The sequence below is a fragment of the Coffea eugenioides genome, chromosome 11 (genome assembly GCF_003713205.1).
Source record: "Coffea eugenioides isolate CCC68of chromosome 11, Ceug_1.0, whole genome shotgun sequence".
NCBI classification, from domain to species: Eukaryota; Viridiplantae; Streptophyta; class Magnoliopsida; order Gentianales; family Rubiaceae; genus Coffea; species Coffea eugenioides.
This window is the reverse complement of record NC_040045.1, coordinates 51,490,234-51,515,527: the sequence shown is the minus strand read 5'-3', so window position 1 is coordinate 51,515,527 and position 25,294 is coordinate 51,490,234. Positions and strand designations below refer to the sequence as shown.

At 36.3% G+C, this 25,294-nt stretch overlaps 5 protein-coding genes across 7 annotated transcripts; 4 read left to right on the top strand and 1 right to left on the bottom strand.

Moving 5' to 3' along the window:
• Window positions 1-1,156: 1,156 nt before the first annotated feature.
• Window positions 1,157-4,791, top strand: LOC113751518 (formate dehydrogenase, mitochondrial). The gene is made up of 6 exons (XM_027295555.1): window positions 1,157-1,452; window positions 2,219-2,390; window positions 2,891-3,431; window positions 3,655-3,779; window positions 4,100-4,212; window positions 4,475-4,791. The coding sequence occupies exons 1-6, from the start codon at window positions 1,363-1,365 to the stop codon at window positions 4,586-4,588; spliced, it is 1,155 nt and encodes a 384-aa protein (XP_027151356.1). The 5' UTR covers window positions 1,157-1,362; the 3' UTR covers window positions 4,589-4,791.
• Window positions 4,792-6,301: 1,510 nt separating this feature from the next.
• On the top strand, window positions 6,302-8,721 carry LOC113751785 (uncharacterized protein At4g28440-like). Its single transcript, XM_027295921.1, has 3 exons — window positions 6,302-6,408; window positions 7,202-7,434; window positions 8,062-8,721. The coding sequence occupies exons 2-3, from the start codon at window positions 7,215-7,217 to the stop codon at window positions 8,250-8,252; spliced, it is 411 nt and encodes a 136-aa protein (XP_027151722.1). The 5' UTR covers window positions 6,302-6,408; window positions 7,202-7,214; the 3' UTR covers window positions 8,253-8,721.
• A 1,221-nt stretch (window positions 8,722-9,942) lies between these two features.
• On the top strand, window positions 9,943-12,460 carry LOC113752948. Of its 3 annotated transcripts, none has more exons than XM_027297006.1 (3): window positions 9,943-10,222; window positions 10,399-10,517; window positions 12,292-12,460. In XM_027297006.1, the coding sequence occupies exons 1-3, from the start codon at window positions 10,044-10,046 to the stop codon at window positions 12,312-12,314; spliced, it is 321 nt and encodes a 106-aa protein (XP_027152807.1). In that variant the 5' UTR covers window positions 9,943-10,043; the 3' UTR covers window positions 12,315-12,460. The 3 variants fall into 3 exon arrangements, with proteins under 3 accessions (XP_027152807.1, XP_027152809.1, XP_027152808.1); XM_027297008.1 differs by lacking the exon at window positions 12,292-12,460 and adding an exon at window positions 11,728-12,069; XM_027297007.1 differs by lacking the exon at window positions 12,292-12,460 and adding an exon at window positions 11,571-12,069 and having other exon boundaries at window positions 9,946-10,222.
• Window positions 12,260-13,748, bottom strand: LOC113752947 (photosystem I assembly factor PSA3, chloroplastic). The gene is made up of 3 exons (XM_027297005.1): window positions 13,295-13,748; window positions 13,009-13,173; window positions 12,260-12,772 (listed from the first exon to the last, which is right to left on the bottom strand). Exons 1-3 carry the CDS (start codon window positions 13,679-13,681, stop codon window positions 12,449-12,451), a joined length of 876 nt encoding a protein of 291 aa, XP_027152806.1. The 5' UTR covers window positions 13,682-13,748; the 3' UTR covers window positions 12,260-12,448.
• A 2,804-nt stretch (window positions 13,749-16,552) lies between these two features.
• Window positions 16,553-23,325, top strand: LOC113754369 (deoxynucleoside triphosphate triphosphohydrolase SAMHD1 homolog). The gene is made up of 20 exons (XM_027298762.1): window positions 16,553-16,769; window positions 16,938-17,095; window positions 17,499-17,536; window positions 17,717-17,739; window positions 17,838-17,944; window positions 18,036-18,087; window positions 18,229-18,313; window positions 18,593-18,683; window positions 20,810-20,848; window positions 20,971-21,038; window positions 21,185-21,247; window positions 21,370-21,425; window positions 21,511-21,584; window positions 21,744-21,836; window positions 21,935-22,036; window positions 22,217-22,297; window positions 22,405-22,496; window positions 22,591-22,606; window positions 22,712-22,822; window positions 22,904-23,325. The coding sequence occupies exons 2-20, from the start codon at window positions 16,973-16,975 to the stop codon at window positions 23,003-23,005; spliced, it is 1,416 nt and encodes a 471-aa protein (XP_027154563.1). The 5' UTR covers window positions 16,553-16,769; window positions 16,938-16,972; the 3' UTR covers window positions 23,006-23,325.
• Window positions 23,326-25,294: the final 1,969 nt, after the last annotated feature.

Genomic DNA, 25,294 nt, shown 5'->3' with positions numbered 1-25,294 from the left:
TAAATGGACCCCAAAATTTGATCAGCAAAATTGTCAACCTAGTTAAAAATTAAAATTGAATAAATATTCCAAAGAATCCAAACTCATTAAAAGCTACAGAGCAAATTCCCAAATAGTCATTTAACTTTTTAACTAATTTACATTTGGTTTTCCATCTTAAAAATAGGACAGAATGGTTCTTTATAAAAAATTTTTGGATAAAATTGATTCCTATATGACGGAGCGGTCAAGAAAAAGTAGGACTAAAGTGGTGATAGATTTGAATTTTCTTGACTATTTCGCTGTATAGGGACCAAATTGGTCCATAAAGTTTTGTTGGAGGACCATGGGTTCCATTTTTAAGATAGAGGCCTAAACATGAATTAGTGAAATAGTTGAAAGATTGTTTCGGGGATTTGCTCAAAGCTAAACCGGGATTGGCACGCAAGAGTTTCAATTTAGCTGGTTGGTCCCTTGCACTACACAGCTCACTCGATCACCTGACTTAGGCTCAAAAAGGTGATTTGAATTTTTAATTACCAGAACGCTACGCTACAGCAGATGCCCATGCATGTCAAGAATCTGTTTGGATTAGCTATTTTTTAGGGTGTTTTTAAAAAATTTTACTGCAGCAGAGTTTTTAGAGTATATTTTAGGATATTTTTGAAAAATATTTTAGAATATTTAAGAGTAGTAGAATTTTTAAAATATATTTTGAGATATATTTTAAGTATTAAAAAAAATTTTAAACTATTTTTTAGAGTATCTTTTAGAGTACTTTTAAAAAATTTTTATAGTATTAAAAAAATTAATTTTTGAAAAACAGAAGGATCATAACAGAAAACAAGTTTTTTTCCCCTTTTTTTTCATCTTCTTTGTTAGTCAAGTAAAATTTTGTTTCATCTTTATGTTTCTGGGTCTATTTGATACTCTATACTTTTTCTTCGTACTACCATAATAGTGTTTGCACAGCATATTTATTTTAAATAATATTTTATTCTCTTCATAAATATATTTTATTATATTTTTTTCATATATATTATATCATATCAAAAAAATATTACAATAATTATTTTAAATAATACTTTATTACTACATAAAATATGGATAGAGACGAGCTGATAATCATAATAGATGGTAGAGAAAGGGTTGACTCGCCTATAAAATGGGGACTGAGGACTCGTCACTCACCCTCACAGCTCAGAAGCCTGTAGCCACTGGCCAGTCACAGAGGTACACAAACAAGAGATCTTAGTTGGCGATCCGCTTACTAGAAAATATAAAAGTTGCCTCGATCCGGTCGATACATGCTGCAAGCAATTTTGGTTTTAATTAAGGAGGTATTGAGTGGGGTGAAGTGGTAAGAGTAGTGAGAGATCAGAGATGGCGATGAAGCGTGTAGCTGCCTCTGCACTTCGTGCTTTTACTTCTTCGGGGAATTCAACTTCATCACTTCTCACCAGACGCCTCCATGTAAGTCGCGTCTTCTTTTGTTGTTATTAAGTTTTACCCAAAAAAAATAAATAAATGAAAAAGAAGAAGAAAAGCACAACCTTCTTTTCTGTCGTCAATTTCTGACAACTGAATTCTTTGATCTGACCTTCCCCGTCTTCATCTCATCCCTTAGCCCCTCCTGGAGGGGAAAAGTGTGATGAATTAATTACTATGATCATACAACATCCACTCCTTATCACGATCATCGGCAATGAACTGGGGTATAGACATACATATATAGTTGCGTGAGGTGTTTGACTCTACCTTTATCTATTTATTTATTTGTTAAAAACCATATCTGGGTCTGACTTGCAATGGCTTGTGCTCGTCTAGTATTTTTGTGGCCGAAACGATGACGTTGAGGTACATGGACAGAACAACCCGAAATTAGGGTGATTTATTACTTTCTTCTACTATTAAATTGTAGTGCTTGAATTTTTTCTCCTAAGATCGTTTGGGTTCCAATCCCTAACTAAGGACATCAACCCATGAGGGCCATGACCTCCTTTTCCTCTATTTTCCTCTATTCATGGCGCCAACCCTTTTTTTTTAGGTGTTTAATTTTATTGTACCAAAAAAACTTAGTCGAAAAAGAAGAATTCTGAGCCAAAATTTGTCTCAGCTTGTTACGCTTCGATTAACAGCTAAACTCTTGCAATATTGACTCTCAATCTCACTTGTACATCAAATCATTGATTTTAAATGCAATAAAACTTTCAACAAGTAAGCCCGTGCTGAATTACAGGCCTCTCCTGGTAGCAAAAAGATTGTTGGTGTTTTCTATGATGCAAAAGAATATGCTGCAAAGAATCCCAATTTTCTTGGCTGCACAGAAAATGCATTGGGTATCCGCCAATGGCTAGAATCACAGGGCCATCAATACATAGTCACTTCGGACAAAGAAGGACCACATTGTGGTAAGGAATTCAGTATCATATGGTAAATGAACATGGATGTTCAGTTAGAGCACAATGCTTAGTGAACTTGAACATGTATGTTGCCATTGATTAGCTATTACAAGTCGCACAGTTTTTCGGTTCCTGAGAATGAATTGTGTTGCAATTGCCCCATGTCCAAGTAGTACATCGCTTGGCCGTTTGTTTTTGTGGAGATTGTTTGGTGATTGTAGATTAGGCATTTGGTATATTGGGTTTTGGTACTTTTCTCTCGGTGAGTATTGTATTTTCTAACATGTACCACTAGTTCAACTTCTCAACAATCATGTTTGAGGACAATTTGTTACTGGATCTCACCCTCATGTTTTAGTATTTAAAATTCAAAGCAGCGCTGGACTATGAATATCAACTTCAAGTTAGCTTGTTTCCCTGACAAGTACCTATAAGCTTTTAGAGTAGTGACTTCTGACATTGTTTAAATGACACCACTTACTTTGGCATTTCTGATGTATCATTTGCAGAACTTGAGAAACATATTCCGGACCTCCATGTGTTGATAACTACCCCATTTCATCCTGCATATGTCACGGCCGAAAGGATTAAGAAGGCCAAAAATCTGCAACTTTTGCTGACTGCTGGAATTGGCTCAGATCATGTTGATCTGAAAGCTGCAGCAGATGCTGGGTTAACAGTTGCAGAGGTCACTGGGAGTAACGTTGTGTCGGTTGCTGAAGACGAATTGATGAGGATCCTCATTCTTGTTCGCAATTTCCTGCCTGGACACCATCAAGTCATAAGTGGGGATTGGAATGTTGCAGGTATTGCTTACAGAGCTTATGATCTTGAAGGCAAGACTGTAGGAACTGTTGGTGCCGGGCGTATAGGCAGGCTTTTGCTGCAGAGATTGAAACCTTTCAACTGTAATCTTCTTTATCATGATCGGATCAAGATGGATCCTGAGTTGGAAAATCAAACTGGAGCCAAATTCGAGGAAGATCTTGATAAGATGCTGCCAAAATGTGACATAATTGTTATTAATATGCCTCTTACAGAGAAAACTAGGTAAGCTGTGGTCATGCTTTACATTGTTGTGAGAATTGTGAACCGCTCAATTCTTTTGAATCAATCTCTATATTTTGAAACCATCGCTGTTTGTGTTTGAGCTAATATGGGGCGGACTTGTACCTTACTTTATTGTGAAACACCGAATCTTGTTGCTTGACAATCAGGGACATTACCCTTTTCTTTGGTTACTCATAAAAAAAATGATTTTTTTTGTAATCAGAGGGATGTTTGACAAAGATAGGATCGCTAAGCTAAAGAAGGGAGTTTTGATTGTAAACAATGCTCGAGGAGCAATCATGGACACACAAGCAGTTGTTGATGGTTGTTCTAGCGGACAAATTGGAGGTGATATTATCATTCAGTTTTTCTCATCACTTCAAATGATACAAAGATGTGACTTTCCTTGTAACTTTTATTTTCTGATAGCGTATGTCTGATGCGCCAACTTTGATAGAAATCAATGAACAAATTTCTTACTTTGATAGAGGTCAATGAATAGATTTGTTTTTCTTTCTTCCTTTTTTTTTTGTTTTTCTTTTCCAGGGGTGAGCATTTGAATTTGTTGGCGTTAAGTTGTTTATTTTTTCTAGGAAGGAAAAAGGGTTAACTTTTTATCAACCTCCCTCTTTAACTGGCTCTTTCTCGCTGTTTTTTCACAAGACTAGGTTACAGTGGGGATGTTTGGAATCCACAACCAGCTCCAAAGGACCATCCTTGGCGTTACATGCCTAACCAAGCTATGACCCCCCATATTTCTGGTACTACCATTGATGCACAGGTACTATTCCTCGAGTGTCGTATCCTCCCATGTTTTGAATTTTTGCTTCTTTGTTCTTCAACTTTTTGCTTGATTTTTCGCAAATAATAGTTGGAACTTCAATTCATCTTTTACATATATTTTTCAAGATTCCAACGTGTCAAGTGCTTTCAAATTGTTACATAGGAAAACCCATACTTGCACACACAGCTGCTATGTTTCATGTTCAATCTTTATTTGCCAGCCTTTTACATAACTCTAATATGATGAGAAAATGCTGCAGATACGCTATGCAGCTGGAGTCAAGGACATGCTGGATAGGTACTTTAAGGGAGAAGATTTCCCTCCACAACATTACATTGTCAAGGATGGAGAGCTTGCAAGCCAGTATCGTTGAATAAAAAATTAGCTCACGGAGTTTGGTGTGTGCAATAAGTGTCAACTTAGGAAGACGCATGCAGAATAATCTGGTTGGCTATTCTAGATCATTCCTAAAAGATGTCTAAGAAATTTTGTGTGAAAACCATCTCTGTTTGGCTTGAATTCAAATCCTGCACATAGCTCGATTGATGATTTAATGACGTTTTGGTTTTTCCTTTCCTCCCTTTCCTACTTTCAATTATATCGGATACAAGATTCGAACTTTGATCCTGACAACACAAAAGAGCTAGGAGAGCCTTTTTTGGACTACTAGTAGGTTAACGCCATTGGTTGGGCAAGATGAAGGTAATTGGCTTCATAAATGATAAAACATCGTTGGGGCAGGCCTCTTTTTTTTTTGGTTTTATTACGATCTCGTGAAAAGGAAGACTTTTTTTGGTCGACTTCCTATGTCTGAGCCGCTTCAAAATGTTTCATGGAAAGAGAAGATGCCATTTCCCATTTTGTGTTTCCGGTCCACATCTTATAGCGTAGAAGCCCTTAATAATTTCTTAAAATAGATTAAACCCTTTAAATTAGTAAGCATACCCGTAAGCGCTAGTGCTAAAAAACGGAATTTTGTGTCTTCGGTTTGCTCTATTACAAAAGGAGGATTGAAGATTAGTATTCCACGCATAACTTTTAGGATTTGAGCTGGAATACGAAGCAAACAGTTGCTAAACCCTTCAAATGGACAACTAAAGTAAGGTAGAATAAAACCTATGATGACAAAATTCGATTGATCGAGTTAATTTATGTTCTGTGCGATTCTTGCGGGATTTGCACCTGTAAACTGAGACAGAATGTAGCATATTCTAATAAACCTTAAGAAAAAAAACCATTTAATAAAAGGTTATTATTTTTTCTTAAAGGGACTAAAAAATTGCAGTAGTGTTATTTGACCATATTTCCTTTTCCGTGATTGTAGTTTCAAATTTTTTGGTTAGTGCGGACTGAAAAAAAAAATCGTAGCTGAGTTATAGCTAATTTTACATGCAAAATCATAAAAGGGCTGAGGCCTTGACCTAATGATTAATGTTGAGACTACAGAAATTAAAGATCTCAGGTTTAAATGTCCTAATGTGAAGTCTTTTAAATTCTATTCTTCCCCTACTGAAAAAAAGGAACTAAAAAATAACCACATTTGATAATTCAAGTTTCCTTTTTGTTTTTGTTTTTTTTTTGGCACTTAAGGCGTATTTCATCAAATTTGTGTATTTCCAATTGAAACCTTAGCTTTGACCTTTTTTTTGGTAGATGAAAAGTTTTAAATCCAAAATTTTCTACTCATAATTCTTTACACAGTACCACCCAATCCGACACCCTCAGCTTTGATTTTGATACATGCCAAGTGAGGTGGCCTCAAGAGTTGCCGGCTTTTGAGGTTTACCTGGGATTTAGGGTTAATAATTTAATTCTGATTTTTTCGTGGAAAGAAAAAAAAGTGAGGAACTTCCCTTCTATTTTTTCTTTTAAATAATAAAATTTTTGGTTTGATGATCTGCTAGGATGGGATCCAAACTCCAAATATAGAATGCAGAAATCGGGTAGGCCACAGGCCATCCAGTGGGTCAAAACGTGGACGGTCACGATTGCCTGAGAGGATGCGGTAGATCAACGGTCGGAGATCCAACGACCTTTCCTTCAAAGAGCGACTTGCAAGGTCGCTCCAGACGTTTGTGCAATTAAACAGTAGAAAGTAGAAACAAAAATCAGAAGCCAGATCGCCTCCTCCCTCTAATCTCCGGCATCCTTCTCTCTCTGTCTATATCTCCCTCTCTTTCCAGCTTTCTCAAGGTGATTTTTGATGGACTAATTATTCTTTATTTCTTGTGCCAAACTGCTAAAACATCTCGAAGTCCCGATCTGAAGATTAGGGTCTTCGTTCATATTTTTCGCTTGTATGTAATCATTTGCTTATTTTGAAAATTTTCTGGTTTTGGGAACTGATGTATCATTTATTTTTTAATGCATCAAAGTTGATGGAATTTCATGTATTGACTGATGGAACTTAGAAGAAACGTTTTGCAGTTAGCGACTATTTAAATACTGTTTAGGTGGTCATACTCACTGTTCAAAAACATGTTGAATTTGCTTCAAGCACAGTGTTTGAGAACTAAGACTCTTTGATTGCATTTGGGATTTGAATGTTTCTTTCATTTGGTTAAAAATATTTTGCAGCTACCTACCATGTGGGATATAGTTATATTAGTGATCTTAATATAGGAGTGTCTGGGAAGAATTATGGTACTGTTTTGACATGTGTTTTGGAACGTACTCGAATGAGGTGCAGGACATCGCATGTAGTGGAGTTTCTACTTTCTAACTCAGTTCCATTATTGTTATTTTGCTCTAGCTAATAACTGTCTGTAAATTTCTTGTTTTTGTCACATGAACGATTATCAATTTCATTAGTTCTCTCTGTTTTTGTTTTAATTCTGTGCACCTCCTTTCAATTGTTTATGGTTTTGGTTTGTGCTCAATTGGACCAAAAAAACTCTTTGGTTTTAGGCTACCTTTAAGAGCTTATCTTGTTGTTCATCTTGCAATGAAAAACTGACGAGTATATTCCTTTTTGCATGTCCTTTAGATTTTATTCCACAATGGCGGAGAATAAAACTATGAGGAAACCAGTTTTTACCAAGGTAGATCAGCTACGGCCTGGTACAAACGGTCATAATCTCGTTGCCAAAGTGGTTAGTTCTAAGATGGTATTACAAAAGGGCCGTCCAGATGGACCCCAAGTGCGCCAAATGCGAATTGCTGAATGTTTGGTTGGAGATGAAACTGGGACAATTGTCTTTACTGCCAGGAATGAGCAAGGTGCTATTTTGTTTATTGGCAATTTTCTTCTTGTTGATTATTGTGATCGTTATAGATTTGCAAAAGTTTTTAAATCTTGTGAGTAATTGGGTAGTTTGTGTGTTTCTGGAGAGTGTAGGACAAATGAAGTAACACCTGCTGTTCCTTTACTATACGCAAGTGGTCATATGTTAGATTTGTTAATGTATTTATCTTTTGATAAGAACTGATGACTGTTATTTAAATTTATGCTAATGCCACTATTAATATGTAAAGGATGTTTAGAAAGCCCTTTAGAGCAATGGCGCAACTGCTGCCTGTCTCCGCCGGGGGCCCGGCAGGGGGTTGGATTTTGGGTTTGTTTATGAATTGAGAGAGTTAAGAGTGACTTCTGAGCGGTCCCTACTTCATGTATCAGCCTCTGTTACTTCATTGGGATTTTGAAAGCTGTTGGCTTATCTTTCTTTCTTCTGTTTTTGTTCTGTTGTCTGGGGAAGCATGAGAGCAAGCTGCAGCTGTTTTTTTTTTTTTTTTTAATTTGTCCGTGTCAGTATCTCATTTAATTGATGCTCAATTATAGTTTCTGTGTAATTGGATATTTAGTCTGAGGTTGATATTTTTTTTTTGGGTTATATTTCTTATTTGCAGTGGATATGATGAAGGTTGGAGCTACAATAATTTTGCGCAATGCAAAAATTGACATGTTCAAAGGGTCGATGAGGCTTGCTGTGGACAAGTGGGGTCGAGTAGAAGTAGCTGAACCAGCCAGTTTCGTAGTCAAAGAAGATAATAACCTCTCCTTGGTTGAATATGAACTTGTCAATGTGGTAGAGGAATGATGATTCGAATATGATCCCCTTTGCTTGCTGGAATCAAATCAGTGAACCTGGCATGATACAGACATTGTGGTTTTAGGAGGTTGGCAATTGATAATACGTTGTTCTTCTCCAAATGCTCTTGTTTTGCGTGATGCGAATGGAATTTCTGGTTAGGAAGAAGATTCTCGTGAGGTTAATTGCATAGGGGGGAAAATGTGATCATAGCACGAGTGCTATCAGGGCAGCTGGTCGTATGAAATGGTGTCCTTGCACCTTTGGTGATTGATCGTTATAATGAATTGGGATAAAGAAGTTTTTTTTTTTTGGTTTTTTCAGATAGCATGGGCCTGAATCTTGTGCAATACATGAATTTTAAATTTTGTAAGTTTGTTGTGTGCCTTTTTATACTCCTCAATATATCTGTTCTTGTATACCTGAATTTGCGCCAGGGATGCATTTGGCTGAGTGCAGGCTACCATGTAGTTAGCAATTTTGATGCACAACGGTAAAGGCAGTGATAGTTCTCCTCCTTCAATTGATTAGGAGGGTATCCTTTGTAGACGAGATCAATGTAGTGTACCCTGCCGATGTTCTTGGACGTAGTCGGTCATAAATATTTCTAGGTCGGTCACCAAAACTTTATATCGGAGTTCCGGAGCATGCTCGCTGTACCAGAAAGGACTCGTTGAAATCTATGTATAATTCTGCAGAAAACGGTAGCCTATTTTATTGTTTTCTGCTTTGAATTTGTCCAATGGGAATTCAATTATGTGAGCATTTTCTGTAACGCCGAATTTACTAGGCCTAAGATTTGGAATGCTGAGGTGAATCTTTTTTTTTTTTTCCCCTCATGTTCATGGCAGTTACTCTTTTGAATTAAGGTTTTAAAACTCTCATTTTCAACCCCAAAAATCATGTATTAACTGTGCCAAAACGTACGAAGCAAAACATCAATTTAGTCCCTAAACTATTTGGCTAAAATTAAAAAGGTCATTGAACTTTATTATGAAATAGTTTAGTCTTTCAACTTTTTTGACGAAACCGAAATAGTCCTTAAGAATTTATATGGTTAGTTCAGTCCTTATATTGCTGATCCACCCAATTTATCTACTTTTGGGATCGAGAACTGAGGGCAAAATAGGAAATCTAGCCATAACCTTTATTACAATGATATAAAAACAGAATATTTGTGGAGAAAACAACATGGAATCATTTGAAAAGCAGAAAAATTGAGCTTCTGTTTAATTAAAAGGGTAATAATAATGCCAACATATTTTTTCTAGCTTTTTGCATACTCTTGTTGTGTTTATTTCTCTTTTTTCCATTTAATGGAGTGAGTTGGATCTGTGTGATTTTTTTTTTTTTTTGGCATTTAGCTTCATTTATTCTCCACGAGAAGCTCTATTTTTTTTAGTCCTCACATGATTCAATTTTGTTGTTCAATTTTCTGATAATATCTATTTCATATTTTTTCAATGAGGGCAATGGGATTGAATTTTCTTATGTTTGGCCCCTAATCGCTCAACTTAAAAAGTTGAGGAAATTGGATGGATCAAAACCATATAGGATTTGGCCATGCCAATATAAACTTAATTAAGATAGTTGATGACTAAATTGGCTCATAATAAAATTTTAAGGACTATTTTTTGGGCCAAGGCCCAAAAAGATGGCCCAAAAATCCCAGTAGCGCTGGTGGTGTCTTTCATCCACCGCGGAGGAAATGAGCTAGGGTTTTTTGGCGAGCGGAGGGGTTAAGTTTAACAAATAGCAGTACTACAGAAAAGATTAGTAATCGCAGAAATCAAAACGGAAATGTCGTCCAATTGCGCAAGAAGATTACTTCAGCAATCTTCATCTTCCGCCAAGGCATTCCTGAGTTCTGGCCCTCGAATATCTCTACCTTCCGTTGCCTCTGGTACAACTAAGATTGGGGGACTACCTTCCCCTGCCTCGCGCCTTTCCCGTCGCCACAACCTCTTCTCTAAGTCCAGGTACCCCTTTGACTTTGTAAACATGCTTTTTGGTAGATTTTTGAATGCGTTTATGTTTCTGATTCTTATTTGCAATCCCATTTCTAAAGCAATATACCTTCCATTTTAATGTTCTATTTTATATTTCTTTTTTTTTTTGGGGATAAATAAGGATAGGTTGTCATTGATGGGTGCAGGGTACGAATGGAACTGGCTTGCGGTGAGTCATTGATGCCTCTGCACTCCGTCACTGCTTCTGCATTGTTAAAATCTATGCTGTCTTCAGAAGTGGGCCAGTGGGGTCGTCTCTCTGAAGGTACTTACTTCGCTCTTTTACTTCGGGCGATGCATTTCTGCAGCTTCTTTTGTTTTGGTGTCTTTATATAAAATTTTCAGCACTTGTCTTCATGGAGTCATCATGGTTATTTGTTCTTGCTCCTATCACTCGATGAATTGCGATTGCCAAGTGACTCATTCCTGGTCCTATTACATCATTTATTGCCTGTGACTTATTAGTTTCCACATGCAATGGGTGTTTGCCAAGGCTCGATGTTTAGTCGTTAATCCCTTCATGTTCCTTCCAATTTATTAACGATCCAGAGTATGGGTGCGTTTCTGTTCAAGGTTGGTGGCCACATTTTATAAGATAGGATTTTGAGGACTGATTTTAGAACTCTTCTAAGTGTTTTATTCAGGGTCACCGAATTTCGAATAGTTCATGGCTATGTAAAACTTTGCCCTCTGTTTTGGAACCTGGTTCATACAATTATGAGCCATTCAGTTCATTGCTGATGTTTATTTGTTGATTAATTTTCATGTAAATAGCCCTGTTAAACTCTCTTTGAGGACTGTGTAAAGAATGAAGGTTGGCTTTAATGTGGGAATTCGATTCCTTGTACCTCTTTGATAAGGGAATATCAAGGTCGAACGTGTGAAAAATGTAATCTGACTCTATGCAGTACACGGGAGAAAATCTAGAAATGGCCTCTTCAGTCTATCTGGCTTACAGAGTTAAAAGGACTTTATGGTCCATGGTGCATATGGTGTGTCTCTGTGGCTACTGTGTGATTGTGTGTCTGTGTGTAGAGAGAGAGAGAGAGAGCGTGTGTGTGTGTTATAAGGATTTTGGACAGCTTTGAAGAATCATTGCATGTTTCTGCAAATTTATTAGTAATCATGTTCAAACATTGCATTTGATTGTCATATTGTTTCTTTATTATGAAATGAGTGCAGTGGAATGTTAAACTATTGTACTTCAAACTTATGCTATGTGGATATAATGAATGCCATGAAATGAGAGAATTTCAGGACATTACAAGTTATGCTTGATGGTTTTGGTTATACTCTTTGTTTTCTTCTTCCATGACAGGATTTGCAACACCACTATAGCAGGGCCTTTGAATCATTCAGCTCACAAACACTTGGAACAATATTAATGAAAATTGCTCTCTTTCTTTTCTGTTTTCTAGCGCAAGAATAAGATTCTTGTAAAACTCCCCAGTGAAAATTAAATTTGTGTATTTCAGGAGGTGCTGACTCGTGATGTACATGCTCCTTTATAAGGAGAATTTCATTAGCAGCAATGCTTTTAAATTTAGCTGTTCTTCCAACTGGTTTCATACTCATTTCCGTCTGTAGTCATATGGCTGGTTGCAATTAGCAGTCTTCATGTTCAAGGCGGTGATCTATAATCATTATAGGTGCTTGTATCATCAGGAGATCGACATCTCCTGTTTGCTTGTAGTCTTAGGAGCATATCATTGTATTCATTTCCTCATTAACCACATACTGCTTTTTAGATCATTGGCCTACTTGTTACAGAAAGTGGTTTATGCATTTGTAGTGCCACTATATTCTTGGTTTCGTTCTCTCTTCTGTGCCATTTTGTTGAATGATCTCCTTCATGATTTTGGGCTTCACCATAATTTGTAGATGCTCCTGATAAGAAACAACTTTCCTCACAAGAAAGGAAATCATTCATATTTGCCTGGGCCACTAATGGAGTTTGACTTAGCTTCTCTGATAATCGCATAATTTTCTGCAATGAAATGAAAGTGGAACACCAATTGACTCCCGCCTTTACATTGCAGAAGGACGGGCATCAATAGCGTGATGTTATCTGTGGTACAAAACATAAGAAAATCTCTTGCGCTTCAAAATCTTATTGATCCGAGTACATGGTTTGTCATTTTCAAATCCATTGGCAGCATGACTTTTGTACAACATTATCTTACCAAGGTAAGATGACTATTGTGTCTCGTTTATCTGTTTGAGGAATTGCAAGTCCTTCATCTGCATCTGCACAGCTTCTTTTGACAAGGGTTTAGGCGTTGGAAACTTGATTTCTTCACTTCCTTCTGCCACTCTCTTTATCTTGTCTTTCACAATCTTCTCAATCCCTGGCTGCCCTACGCTGGGAAAGACAGCATTGAGCATGATAAACAGTAGTCTTTCGTCGTCGTCTTCTATTGGATCCCCTCCAAAACAACAGACGTAAATAGCTTCAAGAGCTTTCTCAGCTCGAATTTCCATTGGGATTGTAGGGGCCGCAGCTCTTAATTTTGCCCGTTTCTGGGTGTTGGACATCAAGCAAATATTTAATGAGAAAATTATACTATAGATAACCTAGTATTAACAAATATTATGGAGTAAGCAACATTTAATGAGAAGATCATATTGTAGATAACCTAGCGTTAACGACGATTTAGACTCCAAAAGAGCTGTACAAAATTGACCATGTCGAACATTGACAAAAGGAGGACTCATCAGTAGGAAGAAAAAACAAATTGCGTGAAAGGCCGACTGACCTCCCTTGCTTCATTCATCATCGCTATGAATGTTTCCTCTTCAAATTCAATGTCATTGGATATCCGCAGCCTAGCTACCCCTTCCAATATTTCCTCCGACTTAAGCAGACCAGCGCCTACTGCAGCCAACCAGCAGCATAGCAGCACATACAAAGGGTCCCCTGACTACAAAGTGATTCTAAATCAAATGAAACCGGAAAATTTTCATGTGACAGAGCAACAAGATAAAGCAAACGACATTTTATGACAGTTATAACGGGAAACGACGGTTGATAGATATTCATACTCGGCCTCGTCGTTCTTGAAATTCATACAAGGCTCTTGAATCATTAACGGAACACTTGTTTCCGACCCTCCTCCTAAATTCAGCAAAATCAATTATATCACCGCCAACGCCTCCTTCGTCACTGAGAATTCTGGCCACAAGGCCTATCACGGGGAGTGAACCAATGACCTTATTGGCAAAACCAGAGAGAGTGTTGCTTTCTTCCATGTAAGCTTTGACGAGTAAGACCCCATTGCAGTTCGGAGCTCTAGCCCTAGTGGGGATTCCGTAAAGATGGCGCAAGTAAAGGAGAGACGGCGAGACGGCCTTGCAGGTATGGTTTGGGCAGGCAGCAGTAGCAGCAGTAGTAGAGTGTAGATTCGTTTGGAGAGAGGAGAGCACCACCATGATTGCTAAAGGATTATAGTCTCGTTTAATACTGGCCTCTCATTTCTCCCTTGCGTGATATTTAGATATTCGGCAATGTAGAAGAAAATATTTTAAACAACTGTAAGAGTTTAAGTTCCTCTTTTTCTACATTATATTTGCATGTTTTATATATTTAAAATACGATTTTGTGTAGTGGTGGGCTATAAGGCATTCATTAAAATATATTTCAGGTGTTATATTTTTTTAAAAATATAAGATTAATTAAAAAAAAATAAATAAATATAAGAAAGTGTAAGCAAGATTAAATAAAAAAAATATACATATACAATAGAGGACAATAATTATTAATACGCGTATATATATGATAAGTTAGATGAATATCAGATGTGTTAATGAGTGCTCTAAAAGCTCCAATTAGACTAACCCTTTAAAATATAATGATTGAGTTTAGATATTCACTTTAGCAATCTATTAGAGAATAGCTACCACTCAATGCAGGGTAAAATAAAGAGTATAGTCTAGCATAATTTGTGACAAAGTTTAAAATAATGAAGGTTCTGTTTGGAAAGGAAGTATTTAAAACAGCTTGTTCAATATTCATTTGTCAATCATCCGGAATTTAGTAAATTTTTTAAAGCAAATTCGATTCTTTAATATTCAAATTATTTATGTCTATATACACAATACATACAATGTAATAGAATAAGCTATGTGGTATTAGCACTTTTTTGTTATCTTTTAAATTTTCTTTTTATACATTCAGTGCTAAAGGTTATTCGGTCCCAATATTAAAAAACAAAAAAGAAACACCACCCTCGAGATAATAACCCACTCCTTTACTTTTTTATTTTTTTATGTAATCCTCCCCATATTGCGTGATTGCATTGAATTTCGACTAATTACTTAATTAGGACTCAAGCACTGTTTGATTCTCTCAACATTATTTTTTCCATGCACAAGATTGGACTCGAAACCAACCTTAAGGGATGACAAACTCTTTTCTCTATCTATACGATTGGAACCCAAGATCTCAGTTCAACAGTGTGTTAAATTCCTTATCGCTTAACCTAACAACCTACAAAACCTCCTTTATTATCTACACACCTAGGTAAGGGTGGCAATGGGGCGGGTTCCCCTCCCCCATCCCACGTCCCGTTGCCTATTAAATCGCCCCGCCCCGCCCCGCTTCCCCCGTAGGGGGTTAAAATTTTTTATTATAATTAAATTTTAGCAAATAATCAAATACTAAAATATCAACACATCACCAAATTATTATTCATTATAACTTCACAATTGAAACTCATAAAAATAATTAAATAAAAGTTATTTGAATATAATCTAATATGATATAACAAATATAACTAAAATAATCAAATTTTCACTTTTGATACAAATACAATTACTAAATTATTATAATATTTTTTTTAGAAAAAGTGATATTGTATTAAGTGTAATTAGGAATTTAATATAAATGTATTAATAAATTTAGTATAAATAATTAATAAATTTTATTAATAGACATATATAATTAGTAGTATAATTGATCATATCAATTATATTACATATACTAATATACATTAAATGATACATATAACTAATAATATCATTATTATAAATTTATAACTAATTAAATTAAATATTATATATATATAGTTATGTACATATATATATATATATTTTATTTTTTTTTAAACAGGTGGTAGGACGGGGGTATACCGCTAGGCCTGTCAACGGGTCGGGTCTAGACCCGGATCCGGACCGGATCCGTGAAATTATTGCGGGTATGGGTAGGGATTTAATTCCGTTTTCCGGATCCGGATCCGGATCCGTTTTGTGAAACAAAAAAACGGGTCGGATACGGAATATAGTATTCCGACCCGTATTAGACCCGGATCCGGATATAAATGAATTAATAATTTAAAAAAATATATTTATCAATATAATTTGATTAGAGTGATGTATTTTAATAAAGTTAATTTGATTTCTTTTCTTATTTGGTTTTTTCTTTGCATTAGTTAGATATTAGTTTACAAATATATATATTTTTTTATTTTTATTAGAAATTATAAATTTTGCTAAATTTGTTCGGGTAGACCCGGATCCGGATCCGGATCCGGGACCCGCCGGATCCCCGGATCCGGATCCGGAACATAGAATAAAAGACCCGTCGGGTAAACGGGTCGGATCCGGGTCCGGCATAGTAATTCGGGTCCGAGTCCGGAATAATGAATTCCGGCCCGGACCCGGCCCGTTGACAGCCCTATATACCGCCGGGGGGAAAAAATTTCCCCCGCTCCCGCTCCCGCCCCAAAACCCTCGCCACCATTGCCATCCTTACACCTAGGACATTCTACAAGCGTATCGCACCCAAAATGATTGCCGTATCCTTGAACATTCCACAAGCGTATCTGTTAGTAATAACTTTCCATTTTTCTTTTTGGATCAATTTTCCTTTATTACGAAAAGTATGACTAGGTTGAACATAAGAGTTTAAACCTGGAAAATAGGATTATTCAGGCAAAGTGGGTTTAAATACCCCACAATTGGTGCAAATAAAATAGGAGAGAATCGCAGTTTTGGTATCGAATATTTAGATTTCAAACATTTTTAGTCCCTAAAGTTTAGATGTAAACAAATGCAGTTCCAAATGTTTAAGTTTTCATTCACATTTAGTCCTAATTAATGATTTTTACCAATTAATTAAAGATGACTAATTATTCACATCTTAATCACCTAAGTAATTAGTTTTTAACCTAAACTATTTTTTTAAAAAAATTGAATTTTTGGATTCAAACATTTAAAAAATTTAAAAAAGATATTAGAGAACTCTCTGTGTACCTCCTAGTCCCTCGGTTGGAAAAAAAAAAAAATACAAACGACACATTTGGCGGCACTGCTTTACGTCACTTCACTTCGCTTTACTCCTCTGCCTTTCGCCCCGCAATCCAATCAAATTAGGGAAAAATGCAGAAGCTGCTCCAATATCAAATCAAGTGATACAGGGAAGAAGTTAGTCCACTCCACTACTGTCACTGACTCCTCACTTCCTCTCCCTCCAGCTCTTTTGCACCACAATTCGCGAAAAAAGAAGAAGAAGAAAAAAAAAGGTCTGCGCATGTTACTTGCAACTCTTTTTTTTTTTTTTTTGTGAAGGCGTAGTGATGATTATAACTAGTACTATTATTGAGTCGCTGATCGTCCGATATCAATTTCATATGGCACAATCAATTTTTGTGCTTTGTTGTTCCTCTGCCAATCATTACTTGTTGGAGTCAGAGTCGGAGACAGGCAAGGAGCAGAGAAAGGACTATGGGGGCGTGTTGCAACGATGGCGTCACCTCATCGCCCAGTTACAACTTCTTTCCCTCTCAAGATATGAGATTCTCCAAGCACGTTCACGATAATGTCCACGGCAACATTTATCTTGATCCGGTAATCTCCTCTACTTTTTTCCCACCACCCCATTTGTTTTTTTTTTTAATTTTTTTTATTTTTGGGTAAATTACTTCGTTCCGTGAAAATTTGTCCGGATTTTATTGGTATTTACAACAAATTGTGGATTGCTCGGTAAATTTAACCGCTGCAGTTGTAGTGCTAAAATCAATTGATTCTTAGTGTAACTAGAGTGAGTGATGGATTTGAATGGAATTTGTGGAATTTGTGCTACTTAGCCAACATCACCTTATCTTTTTAAGGCTTTCTGCCAGTAGTACACTACTGTCTTTGAAATATAGGTACTTTCTTTTGTGCGGCTTGGAAAACTTTTATCTCGCAGTAGTGTTGTAAATGTGTTGCAAATCATTGAGTAATTTTGACTCCTTCCGATTTGTTGCAGATTGTTTTGAAGTTTATCGATACTGAACAGTTTCAAAGGCAAGTTTGTAAATATATGTCAATCGTGTGTTTCCTGTATTGATATGATTCTGTGTTCCTTGTTTTTCCCCCTTTTCCAAGTCAGTGTGCTGATGTTTCATTTTCTTCTCATCATAGCTATCCAAGTGACTGTTATGAGAATGGTATATTCTGACTCGATATTTTCTTGTCTACTTGCAGGCTTCGCGATCTTAAACAGCTAGGTAAGCTCTCCTACATGTAACCATCACCAGCCGTTGGTTGGTTGTTCTAAAATCATGCCTCTAAAAATTACTTAGTCAAAGTTTGTCGCATGTTTTAGGTATGGCACACATGGTTTATCCAGGAGCAGTGCACTCTAGATTTGAACATTCACTCGGAGTCTATCAGCTTGCTGGTGAGGCTGTTCATCGACTCCAAAGCCACCAAGTATGATATCTCTAATAGTCCAGTAATTGTTTTAACCAAGCTTTAATCCTGCAATCAAGTATTTTTAACATAGTTAATGGTCCTTTTGTAGGGCTCGGAGCTTGATATTGATAACTTTGATTTACAAACAGTGAAACTTGCTGGTAAGTATGGTTTCTAGATTATTATCGTCCTTGTCTGGTAACGAACATATTCATTTAAATAGTATGTGTTGAATACGTACTCATTTTGCCTTATTTTGATTGTCTATTGCTACTTTATTGATACTTCATTTCAATTGGTAGGGCTATTACATGATATTGGCCATGGGCCTTTTAGTCACTTATTTGAACGCGAGTTTCTTCCCAAAGTTCTCAACGGATCTGAATGGTAATCATATTCATTGGACGCACCATTTTTATATTTGTCTAGTTTTAGTTTTCACTTTCGGATGCTATAGTCTCTTAGTTAGCGGGCTGTTGCTTTCCTAGTCTGGACCGGAAATAGTAACTGACAGTTTAACAAGAGAGTAAAGACATTGTGATGTTCTATTCGCGGTAACTTTCTAGTTTCTGATTGTTCTTAAAATCAGCCTTACATGATAAAAATGTTTAGGACCACTTTCAGGCTTTGTTGAACATAATATTCTGTTATATTATTTCATTATAGGTCTCATGAACAAATGTCAGGGGATCTGATTGATTATATTGTTGATGCACATCATATTGAAGTCGACCCTGAGAAGATTAAAAGAGTCAAGGTAGGTTGATTATTGATAGGGTGCATTTTAGTGAAATATTTTGCTAATATTGCATAATTGTTTTGACTAAATATTTCACTATTTGGGGGACTCTACTCAGGTTTTGTGTTTGGTGTTAATTACAGGAAGTGGTGACAAAAAGGTGCTGAAAATCAACATTCCAGAAGACTTCCTGACAGTTAGGCGTGTCCATGCCTAACTCCAACCTTCAAGTCCGGAATTATCGGGATTATTTGTTCAAGGGAAGCTTCCTAAAATGAGTGAAGTAGCGGGCTACAAATTTGGAAATCAGTGGGATCACTCCAAAGGAAAGTAGAAGCTGAAGAAAGTGACTTGTAATAGGATTTGTTATTTAGGAAGTGATTGGTATTTGGATACCAATTAATTAGGAGGAAAACTAGGACTAGGGTGCATTTCTTTCTCTGGTGGGCCTGGCCGCGAAAGGAATCAATTCATTTACCTTTTTGGGTGGCTAGAAACATAGAGAAGAATTGTACTTCTTTTGGATCTTTGACTTTGCTTGCTTTTTGGCACAACTAGGAGGAAACAAACGAAAAAGTCACAATTGTTGACTTGTTCTAATTCTTTTCCCTTGTTTTGACCGAATTGGAGAGACATCAGACTCTCTTTATACTTTTGCTACAGACAACCGAAGGAAACGATATTCCTTGTTCTTTTCTTTCTCTGTTGACCGATTTTGGGGAGACAAGAATTGACGGTTTTTCTCAATTATTTTGACGGCTTTTCTCTCATGAACAAGCCATGCATAACAATTGAGAAAAGCCGTTAATTCTTGTCTCCCAAAATCGGTCAACAGAGAAAGAAAAGAACAAGGAATATCGTTTCCTTCGGTTGTCTCTAGCAAAAGCATAAAGAGAGTCTGATGTCTCTCCAATTCGGTCAAAACAAGGGAAAAGAATTAGAACAAGTCAACAATTGTGGCTTTTTCGTTTGTTTCCTCCTAGTTGTGCCAAGAAGCAAGCAAAATCAAAGATCCAAAAGAAGTACAATTCTTCTCTGCGTTTCTAGCCACCCAAAAAGGTAAATGAATTGATTCCTTTCGCGGCCAGGCCCACCAGAGAAAGAAATGCACCATAGTCCTAGTTTTCCTCCTAATTAATTGGTATCCAAATACCAATCACTTCCTAAATAACAAATCCTATTACAAGTCACTTTCTTCAGCTTCTACTTTCCTTTGGAGTGACTCCACTGATTTCTAAAATTGAAGTCCGCTACTTCACTCATTTTAGGAAGCTTCCCATGTGCAAATAATCCTGAGAATTCCAAACTTGAAGGTTGGAGTTAGGCGTGGGCACGCCTAACTGTCAGGAAGTCTTCTGGAATGTTGATTTTCAGCACTTTTTCTTCATCACTTCCTGTAATTAACACAAAACCTGAGTAGTCCCCCAAATAGTGCAATATTTAGTCAAAACAATTATGCAATATTAGCAAAATATCTCACTAAAATGCACCCTATCAATTATTCTGGATTTCTACTACTCACAAATTTCCTTCTTCCTTGGCTGGGATGATTTGTGTTCTTGGGCCCCAGGTTGTATTTGGTAAAAGGCTTAAAGGAAATTTTTAAGGCAGCTTATTTATGAAACTTCATATAAATGTTCATCTGCAAATTGTAGTTGACAAGCATTTTATGCGAAAACTTGGTTATAGTAATTTGAAAATACTAGATGTCAAGGGAAAGATACTTGAGCGAATTTTTTACCTTTTATGTCACCAACCAGCTGCTAGGACATTCATCTAACCTAGATCTTTACGAATTTTTGCCTTACAGTGCTTTTGCCAATTTTTACTGCTAGTAATATCTCGTATATTGTGGTTTTTGATCAGCTACTGTACTTATTGAATCAAAAGAAAAGCATTTACCTTTGTATCCCTTAGTATACACTAAACAACATTTCTGATGGACGATCATCAAGTTTTTGAGTTTTGACTGGCATGAGATTCTTTCTCCAAATTCTCCTGATCATGATTGCTGAAGCAATCTAATTTTCATGCATAATGTAAAAGATGCTTCAATTGACTTATTGGCATGTTTCTTGACATTTATTTTCTTATTATATAGAAGCTGCACTTATTTATTTGTTTATTTTGTCATTAATTCACAGGAGATGATACTTGCAAGTTCCAAATTTGCTTTGCCGAAGGTTGAATCTCTTTAGTTTAGTTCACATTTTCTTGATGGTGCCTGCAATAACCTTTTATTGCTTAGATTGATAGTTATCTAACTTGTTCTAGTTAATTATGTTTATTTTCTTTCAATCTGTAGAGTGCAAAGGAAAAGCAGTTTTTGTATGACATAGTGGCAAATGGTCGAAATGGAATTGATGTTGACAAGTTAGTCTATTTCCTTGGAATTGGCGTTATCTTCATGAAAGTCGTGCTTTGCTAATTCTTATCTTCTTTGTGCTATTTCTTATACTACAGATTGTTAATTTCTCAAGTGTCTGATGTATTTATGAGACTTCTATGTTCGCTGGCAGGTTTGATTACATAGTCCGTGATTCCCGAGCATGTGGTCTAGGATGCAGCTTTCTGTATCAGAGGTATAGTTGATTCTGTTTTGACTTCCAAAAAGATACATAGCAGCATGATTGCAAAGAATTGATCCAAAGCAGACCAGGCAATAATGTTGAAACTTGTCTTCCATTTTTTTTCCCTTTTGTAGGTTAATGGAAACAATGAGAGTTTTGGGTGATGAGATATGCTATCTGGCCAAGGATTGTAAATATCCTTTTGAAACATTTCGGATTTGTCGTTAAAATCTGTCCTTATGATAAACTGACAATTCCATATGGAAAATCTGCAGATCTGACCATCCACAAATTATTTGCCACTCGAGCTGATTTGCATCGAACAGTTTATTCTCATGCAAAAGTGAAGGTGTGCTGGTAGATGTCTTCTTACGTGCCTACAGCCTATTTGTTCACCTGAAAAGAACTCAAATGATTGGTGTAGAGTCTGACATGTGATTTTTATTTTTTAAAATTATTATTATTATTTTTTTTTTTTGGGCATTTGAAATATTTGGATTACTTGCAGGCAATTGAGCTAATGGTTGTGGATGCCCTACTCCAGGCAAATAATTACCTAAATATAACTTCTCATATACAGGATCCTTCTGAGTATTGGAAGGTATATAGACCCGTTTAGAATGATTTTCCAATGTGTGTCATTATTCCTGTAGAGGCTTCTTAATTGACTTAGCATCTCTGTCATGCTTATGTTTGCAGTTAGATGACACGATAATCAAAACTATTGAAACAGCTCCAGACCAAGAATTAAAGGAATCTAGGGATCTGATCATTCGTATTCGAAGAAGAAACTTGTACCAGGTAATGAAGCTCTAGATTACGGCTAAAGAATTATATAATGAGCTATAATTTACATATCTGCTTTTTTTTTTTTCACCCATCGTTTGGTTTCTCTTTAGAAGTTATTGTGTTTTCGAAAGTGCAGTTTAAGCTTCATTTCTTCCTTTCTTTTTTTTTTTTTTGATTAAAATCTGTGTACAGTTCTGCAATGAGTATGCAGTTCCCAAGGATAAATTGGAACATTTTAAGGATGTTACTGCACTAGACATTATCTGTTCCCAGGTACTAGATATCATATCCTACAGTAAAGATGATATCCAGGCTTCTTTGCTGGAACAGAATTTGTTTTATTGAATACTGAGAATGTGTACCTTTCTTTTTTGGCGTAGAAAAATGGTGGGGTGATACTAAGAGAGGAAGACATTGCTGTTAGCAATGTTAGAATAGATCTGACTCGTGGGAGGCATAATCCTCTAGAAAGGTATTCTGAAATACGTGAGGCTTTTATGCTGCCTGAGTTATTAATCTATCTCTAGCACTGATGATTTTTCCTGAATATGTGTTCCTTCTTGCAGCATCCACTTTTTCAAGGTAATAATGTTTCAGTTGTTTTTCAAGCATGCTGGGTCACAGATTTTATACCTATTTCTCCTTTGATGCTTTCCACACTGCATTTCCTGATAGTAACGTATTCAGGATTATGAGAGTGAGGAGAAGTTTTCCATTGCTGATGATCGCATCAGCCACTTGTTACCAACATCTTATCAGGATATGATAGTCAGAGTGTACTCCAAAAAGCCAGAACTGGTACGTATCCAACATTTTAATTTTGCTGGAAGATTTTCAGTGTCTGTAATTTGAACGAACTTCTGCTACATATCTTTGTAGGTAAGAGTTGTCTCTGAGGCATTTGAGAACTTTCAGTTAAATACTTATGGAACTAAAGCTCAAGTGCACGAAACACCAGAGAAGAAAAAACGTCGGATATGACATATGTGGTTTGGGTTATCTATCCTTGTCCGGTTATGACATTTACGGTTTGGGTTATTTATCCTCTATTTATTACTCTTAAGTTCTTTTGATTGTAAGACTTTTGCCCAAATATGTACATGAACCCCTTCTGCACGTCTCATTCTTGCCAAAAAATCTCAAATGAATTTGTAATGGTACACTTCCACCATGTACAGCCAGATGGGAAAGATCATTGCAGAAAAGCTTGAATTGTCCCACTTAGCTTTTAGCACTCTCTAATCTTTTGATCATTTTTTGGATTATGCCTTGCCATTTGAAATTATTCTAAGTTATGTAAATTCTTCTCTGTTTACTTTTGTGCTGCAGTTCTAGATATAATCTTTTTTAAAAAAAAATTATTTTTAATGATTCTGGCTCATCTCAACTGCAAGAGTTGTCTGGTATACCTGATATCTGAATATATGTGGCTGGTGTAACTATAGCAGCACGGAGAAGCTTTAGTGCAGTGTACAATTTATTTTTGTTTTTATATAACTATTTGTGTTGCTTTTGTCAGCATAATTAAATCCTTTTTGATTAATCAATTTGATCTTCTCTTGAATGCTTGGGTTAAGATGATTGTTGTTGCACGTTTGATCTTGCATGTTTGCTACTTCTGTTAGGCTTTAAGCATATAAAATTTTAACCTCTCAGTCAGTCATATTTGGTGCAGTGAATTAACTTGAAATGGCAAATGGAAACTGCTGTGTGGTGCTAAAATTTCTATGTTGTCTGGTATACCTGATATCAGATATTTGTGGCTAGTGTACTATAACAGTGTGAAGAAGCTTTAGCGTAGTGTACAATCTATTGTTGTTTTTGTACAACTCACTGCTTTTGTCAGCATCACTAAATCCTGCGTGATAAATATATTTGATCTTCTCTTGGTTGCTTGAGTGAAGATGATTGTTGTTACATTTTTTAGCTTGCATGCGGGCTACTTCCCCTAGACTTGAGTATGTAACTTTTGAACCTCTTAGTCAGTCATATTTGGTGTAGTAGATTAATCTGAAATGGCAATTGGAAACCGTTGTATAGTGCAAAGTTTTCTAAACGATACTAGTGTGCACTTTGTCTAGGAGCAGTTGAAAGTTCTTTCTTCAACCAAAACACAAGCCAGAAAAATTCCATCCAAGCATTCAAGTTTATATGATGATATGCACTCAAACAAAAGTTTACTTGTGCCCAAATTAATAGAATCATGATATTGCAAGAAATAGAGAAAATCATTTTTATATCATCGTGGACTGGGGAATGTTTCCTTCTTTGTATTTCTTTTTAAAAATTGTCTAAGCCATTGGAAATATTTCTCGTAGTTGTATTCATTTTGTATGTCAGGGGAGCCATGGGGCTATACGGCTTTTGTTACTGTTTGGGCCTGTTACCACATAGAATATTGACACAGTGGAATCGTGGTCACACTTGTTGAAGTACAAAGGAGGAGGATGCGGGTTTGTTTGGATTGAGCATTATTTTTTCAATTTTATTTACTTATATCATCATTACAATTTTCAATACACCTTTTTATCTTCCCAATTACCTTTTTATCTCACATACGTTACATCACAAAAAGTACTACAGTAGAAATATCCCAAATAACTTACAATCCAAACATTGGCTTGCTTAGCTTTCTGTATTCCTTGCTTAGCTTGGAATGCTTCTAGATCAAACCTTCCCTTCGTGTTTTCGGGTATTATTGCACTCTTTCAAACACTGAGTTTGTGTCTCTACATATTATTCTAATTTATTTTAATATACTCTCTAAAGCTATTATAGCTTTGAGTTGCCCTCTAATGGGAAGACATTGGCTCGCTCAGCCCGCATTTTTCTCTTGCAATCGTATGAGCTCTAGTTTTTTAGGCACTTCAGACCCCGTGGAGTTGGCAAAAATAGTTGCATACAATTTTTTTAGAGACAGTGAAGACTGTTGTTTGGATGGCTTGTAAGTTGCAATCTAGATCCCTACACAAAAGCAGAAAATGGTAAAAAAGGGGTGGGATCACTCTGTATCTTGTGGTGGTTGGTTCCACGGCCTTGCATGAAATGACTGCGAGATCCAAAGATAGGGCTGCAAGTCTGAGTCGAGCTACAACTACGTTAGGCATTGATGATGCGATCTGGTAATTCACTTATTGTCGGTTGACTAGACTTTGTTCTTAAGTTCTACTACTACTACTTTCTCTTTCTTCCAAGAACAAAGACAAAAACTTGTTTCAAGCCACGATTCAATATCAGCCTTCACTGACCATATATCTTCAAGATCTGTTC